General features: G+C 46.3%; 2 protein-coding genes across 4 annotated transcripts in view; both read left to right on the top strand.

Annotated features, from left to right (window-relative positions):
* Positions 1–13771, top strand: part of Ctns (lysosomal cystine transporter cystinosin) — a 40612-nt gene extending 26841 nt beyond the window's left edge. The window contains exons 7-10 of one of the 2 annotated variants that reach the window (XM_084601402.1): positions 5133–5252; positions 6485–6667; positions 7300–7417; positions 12319–13771. In XM_084601402.1, coding sequence (XP_084457528.1) covers positions 5133–5252; positions 6485–6667; positions 7300–7417; positions 12319–12467 — 570 coding nt within the window. In that variant the 3' untranslated portion in view covers positions 12468–13771. The remainder of the gene's footprint in view (positions 1–5132; positions 5253–6484; positions 6668–7299; positions 7418–12318) is intronic. The other variant, XM_084601403.1, reaches the window with a different exon arrangement.
* Positions 13772–15810: 2039 nt separating this feature from the next.
* LOC146190984 (uncharacterized) overlaps positions 15811–18335 on the top strand; it is a 49702-nt gene continuing 47177 nt past the window's right edge. Inside the window, exon 1 of one of the 2 annotated variants that reach the window (XM_084601398.1) lies at positions 15811–17267. In XM_084601398.1, the coding sequence (XP_084457524.1) occupies positions 17083–17267 (185 nt within the window). In that variant the 5' untranslated portion in view covers positions 15811–17082. The remainder of the gene's footprint in view (positions 17268–18335) is intronic. The other variant, XM_084601397.1, reaches the window with a different exon arrangement.

Here is an 18335-nt window from a genome sequence, read left to right as displayed (position 1 = left end):
AGTCGCTCCCCCTAAACACTTGATCGCGATAGCACAGAAGTGCCTTCTGGCGGTGTGAATCATACATTTTTAAAAACTCCACGAATAAAACAAGGGCGGAGCGAGAACACAAAAACTCACACAAGCGCAGAACTTCCAACTTTTCATCGAAAAGATTGCGGCAGTCTTTTTATACCTTCTTTTATACCTTTTTATACATTCTGCTTCTTTGTTTTATTCGCGGAGTTTTTACAAATGAGCGCGATAGCCCATTCTAGAGTATTTTAGCAGTAATTGGCTTGAAAACGCGCTACACGTTCGTCAGTCGCAGTAAACTGTGTTTGACAGGAAAATGCGAATAATTCGCGGAAGAATTCAAGTGGCAATCTGAAGGCCAATCGGTGCACTTTTTTTTTTTTTAAATAATGGAATAAATCAAAGGCACCATTTAATATATACATGCCTTGTTAGTACTCTAAAAGGCAGGTTTACATTGCGTGTTTTATCACTTTATTTTCTGTTGAGAAAAAAAAAAACGCCTCACCGGGGTGGCGCAGCTGGTTATGGCACTAGACTACTGTTCCCAAGGACGCAGGATCTAATCCCAGCCTCGGCGGCCGCTTTTCGATGGAGGCGAAAAGCAAGGCGCCCGTGGGCTCTGCGATGTCCGTGCGCGTTAAAGAACAGGTGGTAGAAATTTCCGAGACAACGCGCAACACACTGAGAATTCTTCCGAGTGCTTTTTTTTTTCTTTTTTTCTTTATTGACAAGACCAAATAAAATCTACAAACACTGTTTCCGCTTCTTCTGAGGGGGATTGGATAGGTATGAAGGAAGGTTTGGGAAAACCTTTGGGACAGCGCTTTCAACGAGGCTCCACTTGCCCCGCGGCGTTTCAACATTCCCATTGATTACATGTACATAGTTTTGGGGGATGTCTTGGTCGTGGAAATGGATGTCACAAACCTTAGACTTGGCAGAGAGCTCTTTGTCAGCGCGTGGGATAGCCCTGCTTAATGCGGAGCGAAGCGTCTCGTCGCTGGGAGCAGAGAAGAAATGCCGGGTTGATTTGTTGGTATCAGTTGCATAGCCGCTGGTGCCGCCAGGCACGAAGCATGTCGGCATCGTTCTTTTGCCGTCCGCTGATTGAGCAACGCGGCACGGTTACGACGGTCGCAGAAAGTGCCGAAACAGCAGTGAAACACGCATCCATACACAACGCCAAGCCAGCCAAAACAACGTAACGCTGCACGGGCCGCGCCGCGTTGACCGTCTAAAGTGCGACGGCAGCGCCACTCAACGAGAGAATCGGTGGCGGGTCCGTGCAAGCACGGAAGTTTGAAAACTGAACCTAGTCTAGTAACGTTGGATGTGACCACGGAGACACGACAGGGCATTCTGCCATATTTTTGTATCTACAGGCCTCCTGCTTTTATCGCACGACTGCGCTATGGACGCTACTGGACGAGCATTCTTTCTTGGTAACTGAGTCAAAAAGCTGTTTTCTTTTTTTAATTCGCAGTCTCTTACGCTTTATAGCTTCGGCAATGCTCAGTCAGCTGCATGGATTTGAGCTTTCATGCGACATGAGCCGAATGCCCAAATATGTACAACCGGCATAGGCGTGGTCGCCGCCGTGGCCGCAGTCGCGCTGCAGCCGACCTTGTTTGCATGTTGGGGCCATTTTACCAAATTTCTTTAGGCATTGTTTGAGCAAAAAGTACTGCGCTGTGCATATCGTGTACTTAGCAATAACTGGTTCTTGAAGGCACTGGACAAATTTGCTTATCAATCTCGGGGTCTGCAGCTACTATTTAAAGTGTTGACTAAACGAACATACGAAAACAGTTAAGCGGGATATAAAATTAGCTAAGTTACTCTAGGCTAGTGCCAACATCATGCCTCCGGTCCACCCCCCGTGATGGTACAGTGGCTAGCGCGCTCGAATACTGTGCCTGAGGATGCGGGATCGAATCCTGGGCACAGCAACCTCTTTTAGATGGATGAGAAAAGCAAGGCGTCCGTGTGCTATGCGATGTCAATGCACGTTAAAGAATCTCAGATGGTCGAAATTTCCGAAACCCTCCACGCCGTAGAGGAGGGCTTCGGAAATTTCGACCATCTGAGATTCTTTAACATGCATTGACATCGCACCAAACCAAACCAAGCCTCCGATCCAATTCGCGTCCGGATTGCCTCATGTAAAGTGAGACAATCTGTATAATGTATAATTGCTTTCGATGTTTGTGAATAAATAAATGAATGTACAAGAGAGCCCTACCTTGCATCCTTAACCGCTGTCTAGAGATGGCCTTTCATCGCACCGTCTAGGGGTTCCACAGGGTGTTGAAAAGGCCTAAATCATCTTCCTCGTGAGCTGAGGCCGGAATAAAGGTGGAGACGTGTCAAAAGGTTTCACCCAAGTACAAGGCATGTTCGCTTACATTTTCTAGGAGCGCTGTTAATCATGTCTGAAACACTTGGTAACCTGAAAAAAACGGACAAAATTTGCTGTTCGTATGAAGAAACAGTGAATTTATTTTTCGCACTGATTTCAAGTTGATCAGGTTGTAAAAAAAGGTGCGCGCAAAAATATGGGAAGATATCTGTAGCAGCGACACAGATACAAATTCATGTAGGTTTTCTAATATCGTAAATTTTCGAATTTCTATTGAGAAGCATTTTACTGCCTATGCATACGCATGCTGGATTCTTATGTATGCGAGAAGTGTGCTGAAAATAATGGCAAGTTTTCTGCTTTGGCTGAAGCCTCTGTATATCAAAACATGTTCACTGTGAACTTATATCTGGGTGCCAGGAACCTGGAACACACTGTTCTGTTTCATTCCCCACCTTTTCACCCTTAGTGTTGAGGTGTTCTTTGTTTTTGATACAGTTGTGAGTCAGTTAATATGACTAGCCGCAACAAGTGCAGCTGAGTGCAGGCGGCCAAAGGTGCATCGTGCTATTCTGTAAATATTTCCTGTCCATACTTCTGGACAAAGTGAACAGTCGCGATGAGTTCACGCCGCTTGCATAACGTCTTGTGGTGAAAATACTAGATGACTCAACACGGTGAATGCAAAAGCATAAACAAAGATACATAATGAATTGAATGCGTGCCTCTAATAATAAAGAAATCATCCACAAAGGTACCCTAATCGTAAGTCAAAATGATCCGGAGCGACGGCGTTTCCAACCTTCCTAATAGCCACACTATTTTGCGTTTAGAGGGTTTTTTTATTATTATTTACTGAATCTGTGTGCATTTTGAAGAACCCATTTTGAAAGGATGACCAACACCTAGGAGCCACAACGTGTGCTTTCAACGTGGCCACAGTTTTAACATTTCCAGGAAAGATATACAATGAACGGTGAAAATACCGGAAACGTTGCCCGCGTTATCAAACGCCCACGCTCCGCCACGGTGGCTCAGTGGTTAGGGCGCTCGGCTCCTGAAGCCAAGGATGCGGATTCAATCTCGACCGAGGAGGAGCTTTTCGATGCATGCAAAAAGTAAGGCTCCAACATCAATCCCGTCGTGGTAAAAAAAAAAAAAAAAAAAAGAAAAAATTAGGTGGACATTGAAGCTCCACCGCTAAGAATATAGCGCGATGGCGTTTCACACACATTGAAAATGGTTTCCGCTATTTGATTTTTTAATTTTTATACAGTGGCAGTTAGCATAAGTGGCATCAGTAAACATTGACTTTTCATTCTGAGCAGTTTGACACCTTTGAACGCATTTTTCGTTTTCTCAATGATTTCAAACAAATAATAAATAAATAATTGACCAATTACCGGCCTAATATTTCTTAATTAGCATCATTAAGCATTGGCTTTTCATTGTGAGCATTTTGGCATATTTGAACCCCCTTGCACAACAGTAGACGGTGGGACTAGTTTGTGTTTTCTACATGGAGCCCTTTCACTTCTCTCGTTTCTCATGCCCTGCTGTTAGCGGCGAGCTGAGCACGGGCCGTCCCTCTCGACTTCGTTGATGAATGTAGCAGTTACAAATGCTTTTCTTTTTGTGTTCTTAAACCTTCAAGTCTGTATATTTCCACCTTCTGAAATAAACATATCTCAGTGCATATTCAGCGTTTGTCCTGTTGCTTTTCTTATTCCGCCCTTTGCGCTGTTTGTTAAGGTGAACCCTGTTTTTTCTATTTTGTTGTGAAAGCAATACTACTACGACAGGTCTAACCGCTAGTCGCTGTGTGTCGTGTCCGTGAAGAAGAAGAAGAGGAAGGAGAAGAGGAAGAGGAAGAAGATGATGAAGAAGAAGAAAAACAAAGAGGAAGAAGAGAAAGGAGGAGAAGAAGAAGATGAAGGAGAAGAAAAGGAAGAAGAAGCAGAGGAAGAGGAAGAAGAACGTTCGGTCACCCGCAGCTAATGCTTTCGCTCCCTATTCGTTTCAGCAGCGTTGAACCCTTCTAATTTTTTTCCTTTCTTCAATTAATTACTTAGAATTAATTCATTAACTCGACATCGCCTATCACACATCAATCAGTATTCATTCAATAGAACTACAAATTACCATTATACGATTTTTTTTTTTTTACGCAGCCCTCCATTATTTCCTACACGCGGTGCCAACTGCAACTACTACGCCGACGGCTTTTCGGCCAAATGAGCTACTGTATAAGCTCTCGATTAATATATCCACCCTCCACTAAGGCGTCGCTCATAACCTATTCTGTTTGGGACGTTAAACCCTATAAGCCAAACAAACGGAAGCACGTAGAGGGACATAAAATCAGGGTTAGTGTTCTTTTGAACAGACCATGCTGTGCGATGTCAGTGCACGTTAAAGAACCCCAGGTGGTCGAAATTTCCGGAGTCCTCCACTACGGCGTCTCTCATAGAAGTCGCTTTGGGACGTTAAACCCCACAAAAACAAACAGAGCGTGTTTCAAAACCATTAGTTACACACAGCCTCTTTTTCTCTGTTTTCCTTGTTTACTGACGCCAGAAGGCCTGCTCTTTGGAATCCTTTTTCTATCGCCTACCAACTACTGCGTTCTCAGCATGGTTCCTCCCCTCTACGCTGTCCAAAATATTCATGTAGAGTCTCTTGCGAGGCACCGGCAATCCTATTGTGTGTCCCTATTGCGAGAGTCATTGTCGCCATTGTGTTCTGTTTCTTCCAGAGCGAATACTACGAGCGCCATCCGACGGGCGTGCTGCCAGTGGAGATGAACGACATTGTGTTCGGTCTGCACGCCTCGCTGGCCACCTTCATCACAGTGCTGCAGTGCTGCTTCTACGAGGCGAGTATCCCAATGCAGCTGGCTCTTGCGACTCAGCGTCACATAACAAAGCCCAGTGTAGTAGGATTAAGTTATATACCAAAAAAAAAAAAAAAAGCAGAGATTTGCGCATTTCATGCGCGTTTCCGCTTGGGACGACCATGACGTCAAGAATGCCAACCGGTGACTAAATTTTACAGCTGCCCTATAGCTTACCGCGTTTTCCGTCTTTATCGAACAAATCGGAGGAAAGGCTGATTTTAGTAGAAACGGCATAATCGGCGTATAATAAAACTGAATTTCGCGCTTTAGACTAGGAATAATATACAGATAGCATGGATGTAACGAATTGGGAAGAACCAGACAAAGCTACATACTTTCGCTGTGTATGTTCTCAAACGCGCGCTATGCATTCTCCATTGCTCAAAGATAAGGGTGTTGTTTTTGTAATATAACGTGAATTTTATGACCTTTACCCGCTAAATTCGTATTTCATTCGCACGCGTAGCATGCTATAAGCAGTTTCAACATCCACCATGCCAGAAAAAAACAAAACGAGCGTCTAGTAGCGCTCGCCTTCCGAGAAGTATTTTGAAATAACTTCTGAGTGCGTGGGTTTTGTGGGTGCGCGTAATCCCAGAACTTGCACTGACCGCTTATTTTTCGCACACGTGAGTTGGTGCAGAGTTCTCTACGTTCTCCGCCATGTACATACTGCAAAAACAAGCGGCACATTGCGGGCACAAAGCATAACACCTGAGTCGCAAATTCGTCGAAGCGTAGAAAAAAGTCTTTCGAAATCACCGCGGACAAACTCGGGCCCCGAGAGGGATGGCGCGTCAACAACGAAGACATGCAAGAAGCTTTGTTCCCGGGCTTCAGCTTCTGGCGGATTGAGCAACTCATTCCATTCCCTGTCTTATTCCGGGCAGTGTCACGAATGCAACCTGCAGTCATCCTGCAGTACTCTCTCTCTCTCTCTCTCTCTCTCTCTCTCTCTCTCTCTCTCTCTCTCTCTCTCTCTCTCTCTCTCTCTCTCTCTCTCTCTCTCTCTCTCTCTCTCTCTCTCTCTCTCTCATGAGTAAATTGCTAAAAGTAGGGTCAAATTTAATAAAATGAGTCTGTTCGTTGCAGACGTCGAAATGTTAACTCAGTTAACAAGCGGTGTTTCACAAGTAGTGCATACTAGGTTATTTCCACGGAATGCGGTCTGTGCTCCTAATTTCTCTCGTCTCGTTTGTTCCGGAGCACAGAGGAAAGAGCAGCGCATGTCCCTGGCGGCCCGCCTCCTGCTGGCCGTCGTGTGGGTGGGCGCCGCGGTGTTCGGCCTGGTGACGCTAGTCGCAGGCCGCCACTGGCAGAGCCCTTGGCTCATCTACCTCTACTACTTCTCCTACTCCAAGCTGGCCATCACGCTCGTCAAGTACATCCCACAGGTAGGCCACTACTCCTTACAGTTCTGCCCCCACCGGAGCTTTGAGATGAGTGCTGCCCACTAAGGGAGCATAAAGGGAGGAAAAAAAGAAACACTGCAGTGCACTTAGCATCATTTCAATTCGAGTCGCCGTCTGGTACAGTGACGTCATTATTCACGCGGCACGTACATCGCCTCTGTTCCGACGAGAAGGCTCTGCATTAGTGGTGAGGGTTACGTCATGTCCGAGTTTGATTTTAGCGTCCACTTTTGAGTGATTGAAACATGTGTGCTTGTAATCCGTTAACCCCCTCCTAACTCAGTTTGCCCTCCGCCTTTGTAACACCTCGTAGGTGAAGTGCCTATATAATTTTGTACTCAAGTAAATGTCATGTTTCCAGCTCTATTGGAGCCGTAAATATAATGAATACAGGATAGGCTTTCGCTTGAAAAGAGCACGGGCACACCGACTACGTAAAGCTTGTGCCCCTGTAGAAGCTATGCGATCCTTGCCAATTTTTGCTTCAACTTATTGGCACAGATCGAAAGTATGCTTGATTTCATATTTGTCATTCTGTTCCTTACTTCTGAAGCGGTAGCATCGTAGGCGTGAAATTCCGGATGTTTATCCATCTTTCCGTTATCTGCTTACAGGCCGTCCTCAACTTCAGAAGAAAATCGACGAGAGGCTGGAGCATCGGAAATATTCTGCTCGACTTCACCGGTGGAACATTGAGCATGCTGCAGATGTTTATCATCGCCTACAATTACGGTAATTGACCTACAGTGTATACGCTGAGTTGTGTGGGCGATACACGCTCATCTTACGCTTTCAAACGCATCATGAAGTTTATGGCCAGCCTAGGGCAATTGTTATGCGGGCTGCTTCGCCCAACGTAATCTGAAGTCAGAAAGGAGTCATGCATTCAGGAAGAATAACACAGAAGTAATATTGTTGGAGATGGACTTACACCACCGAAACGTTTCCTATCCTTATGATGCCAACACTTACCGTATTTTTTCGCAGGTAGCTAAGGAAGATTATAATATTCCCTAATGCGGAATTGAGCCCAGCCATTGAAGCGTTTTTGCGACATATTGAGGCAAAGAATTTGAGAGATGAGATGCGACAATGTGAATGCATGTGCAGTCACAAAGCAATCTAATTTTCTGATGTGCCAAAGAGAAGTTCCCCGAAGAAGAGAAAGAACAGCCATGAGCGAGCGACGCAGAGCTCGTGGCATTCTTTCTTTTCTTCTGAGAGCTTCACTAGTTATTTGTCTCGTGACTGTCTCGTGGATCACAATTCTTTCTCTCGGTTGCACCGGAAATGGAGCCAACGGCGACACCCCGCCGGGGTGGGGCAATAGTTACGGCGCTCGACTACTGTTCCCAAGGATACGGGATCGAATCCCGGCCTCGGCGGCCGCTTTTCGATGGAGGCGAAAAGCAAAGCCGCCCGTGTGCTGTGCGATGTCAGTGCACGTTAAAGAACACCAGGTGGCCGAAATTTCCGGAGTCTTCCACTACGGCGTCTCTCATAGCCTAAGTCGCTTTGGGACGTTAAACCCCACAAACCAGCCAACGGCGACGGGCTCAACCGCCAATAGCTAGGGCACATGAGCGCCGCGCTCTAAAAAAAATTTCACGTTGGTTTTAGAATCGAATTCTGCATGGGTCTTGTGGCGAGCAGTGGAATGTATACTGACTTTGAATAACTGCTTGCGGGACACAAAAGCGTGCGCTGTGCTGCTCTGCGCGGTTCGTGTGTTTCTTATTACGCTCTCCTCTGCATGAAGTACACGCGTAGTGCTGGTGTCCATCTCAGAGGCTTCTCTGTCCCAGTCGCGGTCGGAGGCCCTTTGAGCGTTGTGCGTTTGGACGGCTTTGGGAGATACCGCCAAGGTCGCGAGTTGTCTGATTAGTTTAATTTTGTTTTTATATATCCGGCACTGGGTAACTTGTCCAAATACAAAGGACCAAGAAATCGAAGGTATGCGTATAGTGCTTAGAACACAATAACATGAGCCAGGCAGGAAGAGTTAAGGTTTAGCGTCATAAAGAGCTCATTTCATTCGCTCCTTTCAGAACCTCTCGAATTCCGGCCTCGGCGGCCGCTTTTCGATGGAGGCGAAAAGCAAGCCGCCCGTGTTCTGTGCGATGTCAGAGCACGTTAAAGAACCCCATGGGGTCGAAATTTCCGGAGTTCTCCACCACGGCGTCTCAAAGCCTGAGTCGCTTTGGGACGTTAAACCCCACAAACCAAACCAAACCAAACCTTTCAGAACCTCTGCTGCCATCTACTGAGTGAGGTCAGAGCTGTATTGTTTTCCTCCTATTCGCAAGTTTTCCGAAAGGGTTAGGTTCAGTGAGAGCACATTTTACCGCGGCGATCAAAAGCAAGCAAGCCGATTTATCTGCAATACAGCAGGCGATGTAAGCAGTCCTAAAGGAACCCATCAGCACTCGTGACACTGCAACCCTTGAGCGACGAGAGCCTCTAATATCCTCTACGCTTCGAAATTTTCCTTAGTTTCTGTTTTTGGGGCATTTTTGAGTTCGCCGATGATGGTTATAAACGCAGCAAATGCATTTTAGCGATGTTTCGGTATGCACTTGTCGTGTCCTAAACATCTAGGGGGAAAACATCCCGCCGCAGTGGCGCAGTGGTTAGGGCGCTCGACTGCTGTGTCCAAGGATGCGGGATCGAATCCTGGCCGCAGCAGCCGCTTTTCGATGGAGACAAAAAAGCAAGGCGCCAGTGCGTTTTGCGATGTCAGTGCACGGTAATAAACCCCAGGTGGTCGAAATTTCCGGAGCCCTCCACTACGGCGTCTCTCATTGTCTTAATCGCTTTGGGACGGTACGCCATAAACCAAACCAAACCTAACACTCGGGACTGTCGGAAAAGATGATGCTTAGCAGTATTTTAAAAATATATATATTAAGCTTATAAGTATGCCTTATTTCATCAAAGAATCACATGCTACTGCGGTATTCTTCATCAACCCTTATTCCTAATTCTGTTCCCAATTCAGGTCTGTGAATACTTACTCTAAGCAAGCGGCGAATAATGCTGGAGAGATTGTGGCTGCTTGGCCTAAAACCTCTTTCTTGTGGAAAATTATTATACTTTCTTTATGGAGGCCTATGGTTGCTGTGCAGCCACTACTGACATCTTTCAGTACATTCACATATGGGCCATCTAGACTCCCGATTTCGCAATACCTCCATGGCTGCTGATGTTTCGACTGAGTCAAATATTTTCTCGTAACCTGCGAATGCTGTTCTACCGGGGTTTGTTATCTTCATAGCATATTTCCACCGCCAGTTGATGGTGTGGATATGATACTGTAGAGAGCAATTGCCTGATCTTTTAGCTAATCAAAGTCTAAGTTTGTCCTGATTCCATTAGCGATTACTTTCTTAAATACCTTGCACGTAACAGATTGTAAGCTGGTCAGTCTGTGATGAATGTAAGCGGCCTTAGTTATGAAGCAAGGGGTCAAAGCAGAAAAGTAAACGCCCCACTCTGAAGAGGATACGTACACAAGTCTGGTACGTGTCCTCTCTACACAAGTCTGGTTATTTATGAGGTACCATAAGTGGTACGTGGAGCATGACCACCTTTCTTTTATTCTCGACTGTTCCAAGCGCAAATGATAAATCTGCCCCCGGCCTATGGATACGTGAAACTGTGCACTTTTTCCCTGTCTATCTTCTAATCTAAAGTAATCTTGCTCTGATTTTTTTAAGCAAGCGGGTTTCCGAAACACATGTGGGTATTTAGACTGGGTAGCCTGCTCATTGAATACACTTGACAGCAAAAAGTTGTTTCAGTGCGATGTGCAAATCATTCCGTCACAGTTGTCTGCAGATACGTTAGCCACAACCATATGCCACCTTCCACTAGTTTCGAAAGGGCTATGCCTAAACTTAAGGTCTAAGCTCTTTCCTCGACTGCGTATATGCAACGCCTGAAAAGTCAAAACAATGCAAAAGAAATTTTTCTCGTTTATGTACCGAAGCCTTTTAGTTCAGGCGAAAGTTGACTACGCAGTAAAAAGAGGACGCCGACACTTACATCGCCCAGCTTTCTGTCAGCGTTCAGTACAGCAGGCGAGTTGATTTTTTCTTTATTTCTTTTTGCTGTTCCTAATTCCGTAATAGCGTTGTAAGCGTATAGGCCATGGCGTTTTGTTATGCTTCTGATAAGAAATAATAATAATAAACCTGTTCGCGCACACTTTTTCTTTTCAAAAGGGCCAGAAAACAAACGAGAAACCAATGTACCTTACCTCATTTTCTGAGCCAAAATTTCAACAGATTGCGCTTGTCGCCTAGTATTTTTGACAATTTACTCATTAGCGCTCTGTTCAACCTACTCCAGAAAGCGCAAGCAGCAATCAAACTGAATTTTTTATTCACTCTCAGGACGCGAGTAAGCCAACATGCTCTAGCGTATACAGTCGAACTCACGTATATCGAACTCGAAAGATATCGCGAAACAGCTCGATATATCGATAAATCGATGTATAAAAAATGGCTATGAATAAGCTTACTTATATACCTAGATTGCATTCACACCAGTGAAGCGCTTCTTTCACCGAGGAGCTATCCAAGTGGAGTGCAAACAGCATTCCGCTCGCCAGGCGTTCCTTGCCCGAACATGCTTCTCATCGAAGCCACTCCTGACGCCGCTTTGGAAGGAGCTAGCCTCGTCATATCATAAGATTGGTTTGGCTTGTGTGGGTCTTCATGTCGTATACAATTGGTTTGGTTTGTGGGGTTTAACGTCCCAAAGTGACTCAGGCTATGAGAGACGCCGTAGTGGAGGACTCCAGAAATTGCGACCACCTGGGGGTTCTTGAACGTACGCTAACATCGCACTGCACACGGGCGCCTTGTTTATCGCCTCCATCGAAAAGCGGTCGCCGCGGCCGGGATTCGATCCCGCATCCTTGGGCATAGTAGTCGAGCGCGCCAATCCACTGCACCACTACGGCGGAGCTCATATCATGTCCAATCCTGGTACCAGCTCAAATAGGTAAATAACCGATCGTGTTCAGTGACTGTAGATTCATTCGTGCTTATTAACTTGTTATTTACAGTGTTTTAGTCTTCTTATGATTACATTTATTAGGTACGCTGTCCTTTATCTGTGGATGGAGCTGTGCGCACACCAATGATTTGTTGTTTGATGCGATTAGTAACCTGAAAGGATAAAAGTGCTTGCGTTTCCTATAGCCAAATGCTTCTTGAGCTTTGCGCCAGGCGTTGCCTGTAATAGTTTCTATGTGCTCAGCCGCTCTTGCCGTTTTCAGGCAGTTTTATTCGAACTCTTGCAAAAGCAAACTCACCCATTCAAAGGCTAGCTTGCTCGCCGGCTTGGCAGCTACTGGTGTTCTTCATTACTATCTGTTTCGACACCGCCTTCAAAATTAAAATTCCTTAATGAGAATTAGTGAACAGACAAGAATGACTGATCCTAGACTGTTCCCAATGATCCAGCGTCTCTATCACGTGGTAAGCGCAACCTAATTGTTTTTTGTTTTTTGTTTGTTTGTTTGTTTTTTTTTCATCAACGGAAAATGCGCCACGCCGCGTTGAAACAAGTGCGCAGATCGAATTCTTGCCAATGTTGACGCCATTCTTCGCTTTTCCTGCACGCAGATGACTGGTCGTCGTTGTTTGGAAACTTCACCAAATTCGGCCTGGGCTTGATCAGCATCATGTTCGATGTGCTCTTCATACTACAGCACTACGTATTCTACCGCAACGGCAACTCCACGCATAAGAAAGTGGCCCACGACGAGCTCTAGTACACAGTCGAGGCCTCGGCTTCTTGCTGGTCATCGGTGGCCGCCCATACGTTTATCATAAGGACATCCGAGAAAACCCATCTTTCGTTTTTTTTTCTACAGCATCGTGTGCTGTGGACGTTTGCTGGGAAGTTGTGAAGACTTGCACAAGATTTTCATGCTTCGAACGTTCTGGCTTAGCGCCCGAAGCTGTGATGTGATTACCGTTTCGTTTTTGCTCGCTACTTTGTTATCTTTTTTTTATTTTTACAAGACACACTTTTCTCGTGGTAAATGCTGCCTGATAAATATGATCAACGCACGCTCTGCGAAAGGGTGATGCATATTCGTATCCCTAATGTGATCTCGCTTCTGTCTCAGGCTGTCACTCGGGCCCCCAAAACTAAACTGCTCGCGCTCACCGCCTCAGTGATATTTCGTCACGTTTATTTTTTTTTTTTTAAGAAGATCCCTGAAAATACGTTGAGATATTTTTCTTACTCAGTCGGGTTTTTATTTGAAAAGTGCTCAAAGCGTGAATGTGGTGGGCACGAATTTTTATTTCTAGTTACCTCATTAAACTATTCGGTTGCATTGTTTACAATTAAAAGAGTTCAAACGTCGGCTAGACTAACAAAAACATGATGCACTGTGCTGTCTTGTTGTTATATGCCAGTTGTGTTAAGGAAAGAGACTCGGTAGTCCGCGGCGAGTTGACGTCTGTGATCTGGGAACCGAGTAAGGGACTGGTCTATGGTTCACGCCGCATAGCAAAGGCATGAACCGCCTTGTTTTGTTTAGGGCACGCAAAAATATCTCGAAAATGGGCTGCCGACGCACCCGCATGCTGCAGCGATGGCCCGATTCGAACTAGTGAACCGGCAACCGACGTCTCCGCTGGGTCCCTGCAGGTGGCGCCCAGTGCAGGCACCGGTGAAGGGACGACCGCAGATTGGATTTAAATTGAGACTGTTTATTGGGGTAACTTGCGCCCACAAAGGAACTGAAAAGAAGTGATCTAAAAACAATGCATTTTTTTCACACCAGTTTTTCTGTGTGGAGGACACAGATATTTTCTTATCCAGGAAATCTTGGTAACTTCTAAAGTTAGTCTGAAATTGTGAAATGGTGTATGGCATGTGGGGGCAACGTTGCAAATCGAGGTGCTCTATATGAGACGCTGTAGTGGACGGCTCAGGGATGTTTTGATAACCGGCTGATCTTTAACGCGCACTGTGGGAAGTGGCAGTTCCAATTCCCACTGCTGGTCGATTATTTAACGGTATGTTCAAAAGGGAGCAAGCTTGTCTCCCAGCCTAGTGCTTGGCTTACTATGGCGATGGCTTGGGAAAGCAGTCTGTGCTCTAAAATGCCGTATGTATATATATATATATATATATATATATATATATATATATATATATATATATATATATATATATATATATATATATATATATATATATATACCGGGTGTCCCAGCTAACTTGAACCAAGGGTTACAAAATAATATATTTGAGGTAGGTCAGTGAAACCAGTTGTATACAACTATCAGCCTGCTTGCGCACTACAGGCAATTTTTTGTTTCGCAATTAGTTAATTGGCTAATTATGTTAATTTTTGTAATTTAATAAATATTCACCTTAGACCGAAAATGTGAATTGGAAAGTTGTAGAGCACCTTCAGAAACCCCCATTCCATTAATTGCGATAAAGAAAGTCTCACGTGTATCTTTTTTTCCGGGCTCAAAAGAAAGCCCGCGAAATACAAATAATACCACGTGACTAGCGCATTTGAGCGCAGCGATCGTGGTGCTCTCAGTCGTGGTTTGAGCGAACGAAATCAGCTGCGGCCGTTACCCGATGGTCCCGTTGCAGCGGCAGGCAGAAATGTTGGCGATGGTTGGAGCGAGCTCGAGCTCGCCCGTCGTCACCGCGATCTTGGCCAGGCCTGTGCACCCGCAGCAGCCTACATCACGACAGGCGGATGACGATAAAGAACCGGCAAATGAAGGTTGAGCGCTAATTTTTGTCGAGTCACATGTCATCTCGCCCCTTTACCCAAGCCTGTATGCGCAGATTCAGTGGCTGATACCTTATCGCTGATCCGTTTGCCGTAAAGTTCGCTGATGGGAGAGAAGGAGGGTTTGTTAGAATCCCGGTGGTGTCGGCACGCCGCTCTCGGTGCTACTTACACCATCACGTGGCCGGCTGTCGGACGCGGGCGAAGAAGCCATCGCAGGCATATCGTATATGACGGCGTCTCTGTCGCTGGGGTTCAACTACTGCGGTTGTGATTTTCAACAGGCACGAGTTGTGTTTCACCACTACAAAGCCTGATAGGGAAATAAGAACTCGAACGTACGTCTGCGATTTTTTAATTACCATATTTTCGATAAGTCACAGGACCAAAAGAGCTGCATCTTATTCTTCTGTCATCTGAGTGCGCACTGAGAGCGTCACACAACGCTATGTGCATGCTGCGGTTCAGAAACAACAAACATTAGAAGGCACTCTCTCCAGGAAAGGCAATACATACAAGTGAATGATTCGCAATCATTGAAAGCAATGCAACTTCTCATTTTGCTCCCTTTATGGCAATAAACAATTTATTTGTATAGCATAAAAAAAAAAGAACACTTGTGCTGTTCTCGCTCAGTCTTCTTGGCACAAATTCGATTGCTATCGTGAGTTCTTGAAGTATGAGCAGTGTAGTACGAAATGCATGTAGGTGTCAAAAATATCTTTACAGTTATTACTACAGGCTAGGTCGTATTTAGCCTTTCAATTGGTCATCTGTCCATCCAGCATTTTCACCACAAAAATATTTTTCCTGTAGTGCAAAATGTAGGGTTCAAACTTCACCGGAAAAAAAAAAATTGATATAATCATTTTAAGTTAATAAATTATAGCGTGTACATATTGTGCCACGCACGTATGAGGGCATTCAAATCTCGACCGCGCTACTGTTTCAAATGTAAGCGAGAACGCTAGCGATTTCTGCCGCGGCGGCGCAAAAACCGGTTTTCAGCTGTCGCAGCGGCTTGAGCGGCGAGAGCGACGCAGTTCCAACAGGCTGGAAATTTTTCGATTCCCATTACTGCTAAGGTTAACGGACAACCCATACCAGAAGTCCAGACACTGAGGATGTTGGGCCTCTTCATCCATAGTAATGGCAAGAATGCGGAGACGATTAACAGGCTTTCTGCCACTACCCATCAGACAATCCGTCTGATTAAACGAATCGCCAACAGGAGAAGGGGCATGAGAGAGAAAGACCTGTGCAGATTAGTGCAGGCATTTGTTCTCAGTCGCTTCACCTACTCAGTGCCCTACCTACAGCTTTATGTCGCAGAGAAGACCAAGCTGGAGTGCCTCATCAGACAAGCATTCAAAGCGGCACTAGGGCTTCCTCATTACACATCTACAGAAAAATTTCTTCAACTCGGCATTCACAACACACTCGAGGAACTTTGCGCGGCCCACATCACCACACAGATGGCGCGGCTGACAAAAACTAAAACAGGCAGAAGAATCCTCGGCGCACTGGACGCAAATTCAGAGCCAGAAATATATGAACCGAGAGATCTACCCACACCAATCAGGAAGCGGCTCACCATTAAGCCTCTGCCCAAAAACATGCATCCTATACACCACGAGGGTAGGAGGATGGCCAGAGCCCTGGCTCTTCATAAGACTCATAAGCACCAACCGGGTGTTATCTACGTTGATGCGGCTGAGTATGCAGCTCCAAAAAGAGCATTTGCAGTGGCAGGGGTTACGGGAACACACGCCACAGCCTTCTCGGCCTCCCTCCGTGTACGCACATCTGCAATGGCTGAGGAGGCAGCCATCGCTTTAGCCATTACAAATTCAGAGGCAGATATCATCAGCGACTCCAAGACTGCCATACACAATTTCGCCCGAGGTAGAATTGCACAATCTACTCTAAATATTCTTAATAAAATTCCCTTCCCAGATAGGGACATTGAATTGATTTGGGTACCGGCCCATTCTGGCAACCCTGGAAACGAGGCGGCTCACCAGACAGCCCGAGGTTTAGTCGGCCGGGCGATGACCACCTCCGCTCTTGGGACAGCCAAGGATAATCTTATATCATTTCATGATTTAACAAATCACTTCCGCTTTGAACGAAGGAAGTTTCCGCCCCCGCACAAGCGTCTAAGCAAAGAACACGAAATTACCTGGAGGAGACTCCAAACAAACTCCTTTCCAAACCCGGTAGTTCTCTCACGTATTTTCCCCAGCCAATTTTCTCCCGACTGCACACTGTGCGATGAAAGAGCTACCCTCAACCATATACTCTGGGGATGCAAGGAGGACCCCCCACCTCCAGAATTAGGAGAAATCCTGCATCCAGATGACTAGACCCTGCTGCGCAGCTCGGACCCGTGCATACAAGACCGGATCCTCAAGCGCGAATACGAGGTCGCTAACAGGCTTGACCTGCTGGCCATCTAGTAGGGCAATATAACTCGGCCCGGCCCTATATAACTATCCGGCTAAATAAAGGTTTCTTCTCTCTCTCTCTCTTCGCTCTGCCGCTCGCCGCTGAGTTCACTCAATCGCTTGCATGTGAAACAGCCTTTACACTCGCAAACACCTTTACTTTGTGGATGGCTCGATGCCGCAGGGTTCCCACTCGCTCCCCGTACGTTGCCCCGAGAACCCTTTCCTTCCCCGTGTGGTCCGGGAGAACCGGTCCCTGCATGCGGAGTGGTGGCGCGAACGGTTGCCTCGAGGGCTCTTCAGTTCGCTGCTCGACCTTTGACCCACACCAGCGAAACGGATACCTGACCACGTGAGCCCCATAATCCTCTTTGTATCTTCTATTGCTACGAGCTATCTGCGTGTTTGTTCAGGGGCAAAGAAATCACCCACAAGAATGGCGCCAAACTAAGCCATTGATTCGGACCTGTGGACGATTTCTTTGTTCACTCTGAGCGCGGCCCCAGGTTCGCAGTAGGCGTTCGTTCGGTTAGCGAGAGAGAACGTTCAGAGCTCGCGCAATGTCTGGGTGCCTCGGTGATAACGCGTCCTTCCGTCTATATTGCGGTCGTGATCGTGGCCACAAAATCCGCGCCATAACCAGACCGTGAAGAACGCGTGACCGCCCGCTGCCGTCTCCTTGTGCCAGCTGAGGACGACAGCACGGTAGCAACGCGGACAAGAACAAGAGGGACGGACGCGAACACGGGCGCTGATCGCCTGACGGAACGAGTCCGCCATAGAGCATGAAGACATCGGATGGTAGCAGTTTGCGACTAATGCAAAAGACGTGCGTTCCGGATCTGCACAATACCACTGCTATATGCGGCACGAGAGGCCACGGGTCACGAGGAAATGGAGGGTCAGCAGCACTAGAAATGAACTTGCGTAATATGTAGTGGCTGGCTTGTTCGCGCATCAACGGCCGGTATCGAGGAAGAGGGAGCGCGCTCTCTCCCTCGAGACAGGCCGTGGTTCATCATACTGAGGACTAGTAGCAACACAGACAAGAACAAGAGAGACGTCTCATTCTCTTATCCGTGTTACTAATGCACTGTAGTCCTAAGTATGATGAACCAACAAGCCAACCACTACACATTAAGCAAGTCCTTGTGCCAAGATGGCGGCCGGGCGGAGCAGAGCTGCTTGAGGCACCTTAGGCGCCTTCACCTGGTAGTCTTTTGTCCGGCATTGTCGATCTCGTTAAGGGCTTTTAGTGGTCATTTCTGTTTAAAACGCTTTCGCGCGCTTTCTATTTGTATATTATTGCGGGTTTTTTTTCTTCTATTTTTGTAGATTGCCAAAAATATGAAGACAAGGCCTTTGTAGCGGTGCCGAAACATAATTGCTTTAAACGATCAGCCGGTGCTCGAATTCTCTT

Source organism: Amblyomma maculatum, chromosome 4, assembly GCF_055883805.1.
Source record: "Amblyomma maculatum isolate TAMU_Amacu chromosome 4, ASM5588380v1, whole genome shotgun sequence".
Classification (NCBI taxonomy): domain Eukaryota; kingdom Metazoa; phylum Arthropoda; class Arachnida; order Ixodida; family Ixodidae; genus Amblyomma; species Amblyomma maculatum.
Note: the sequence above shows the minus strand (reverse complement) of the source record. Positions and strands in the feature narration are given on the sequence as shown.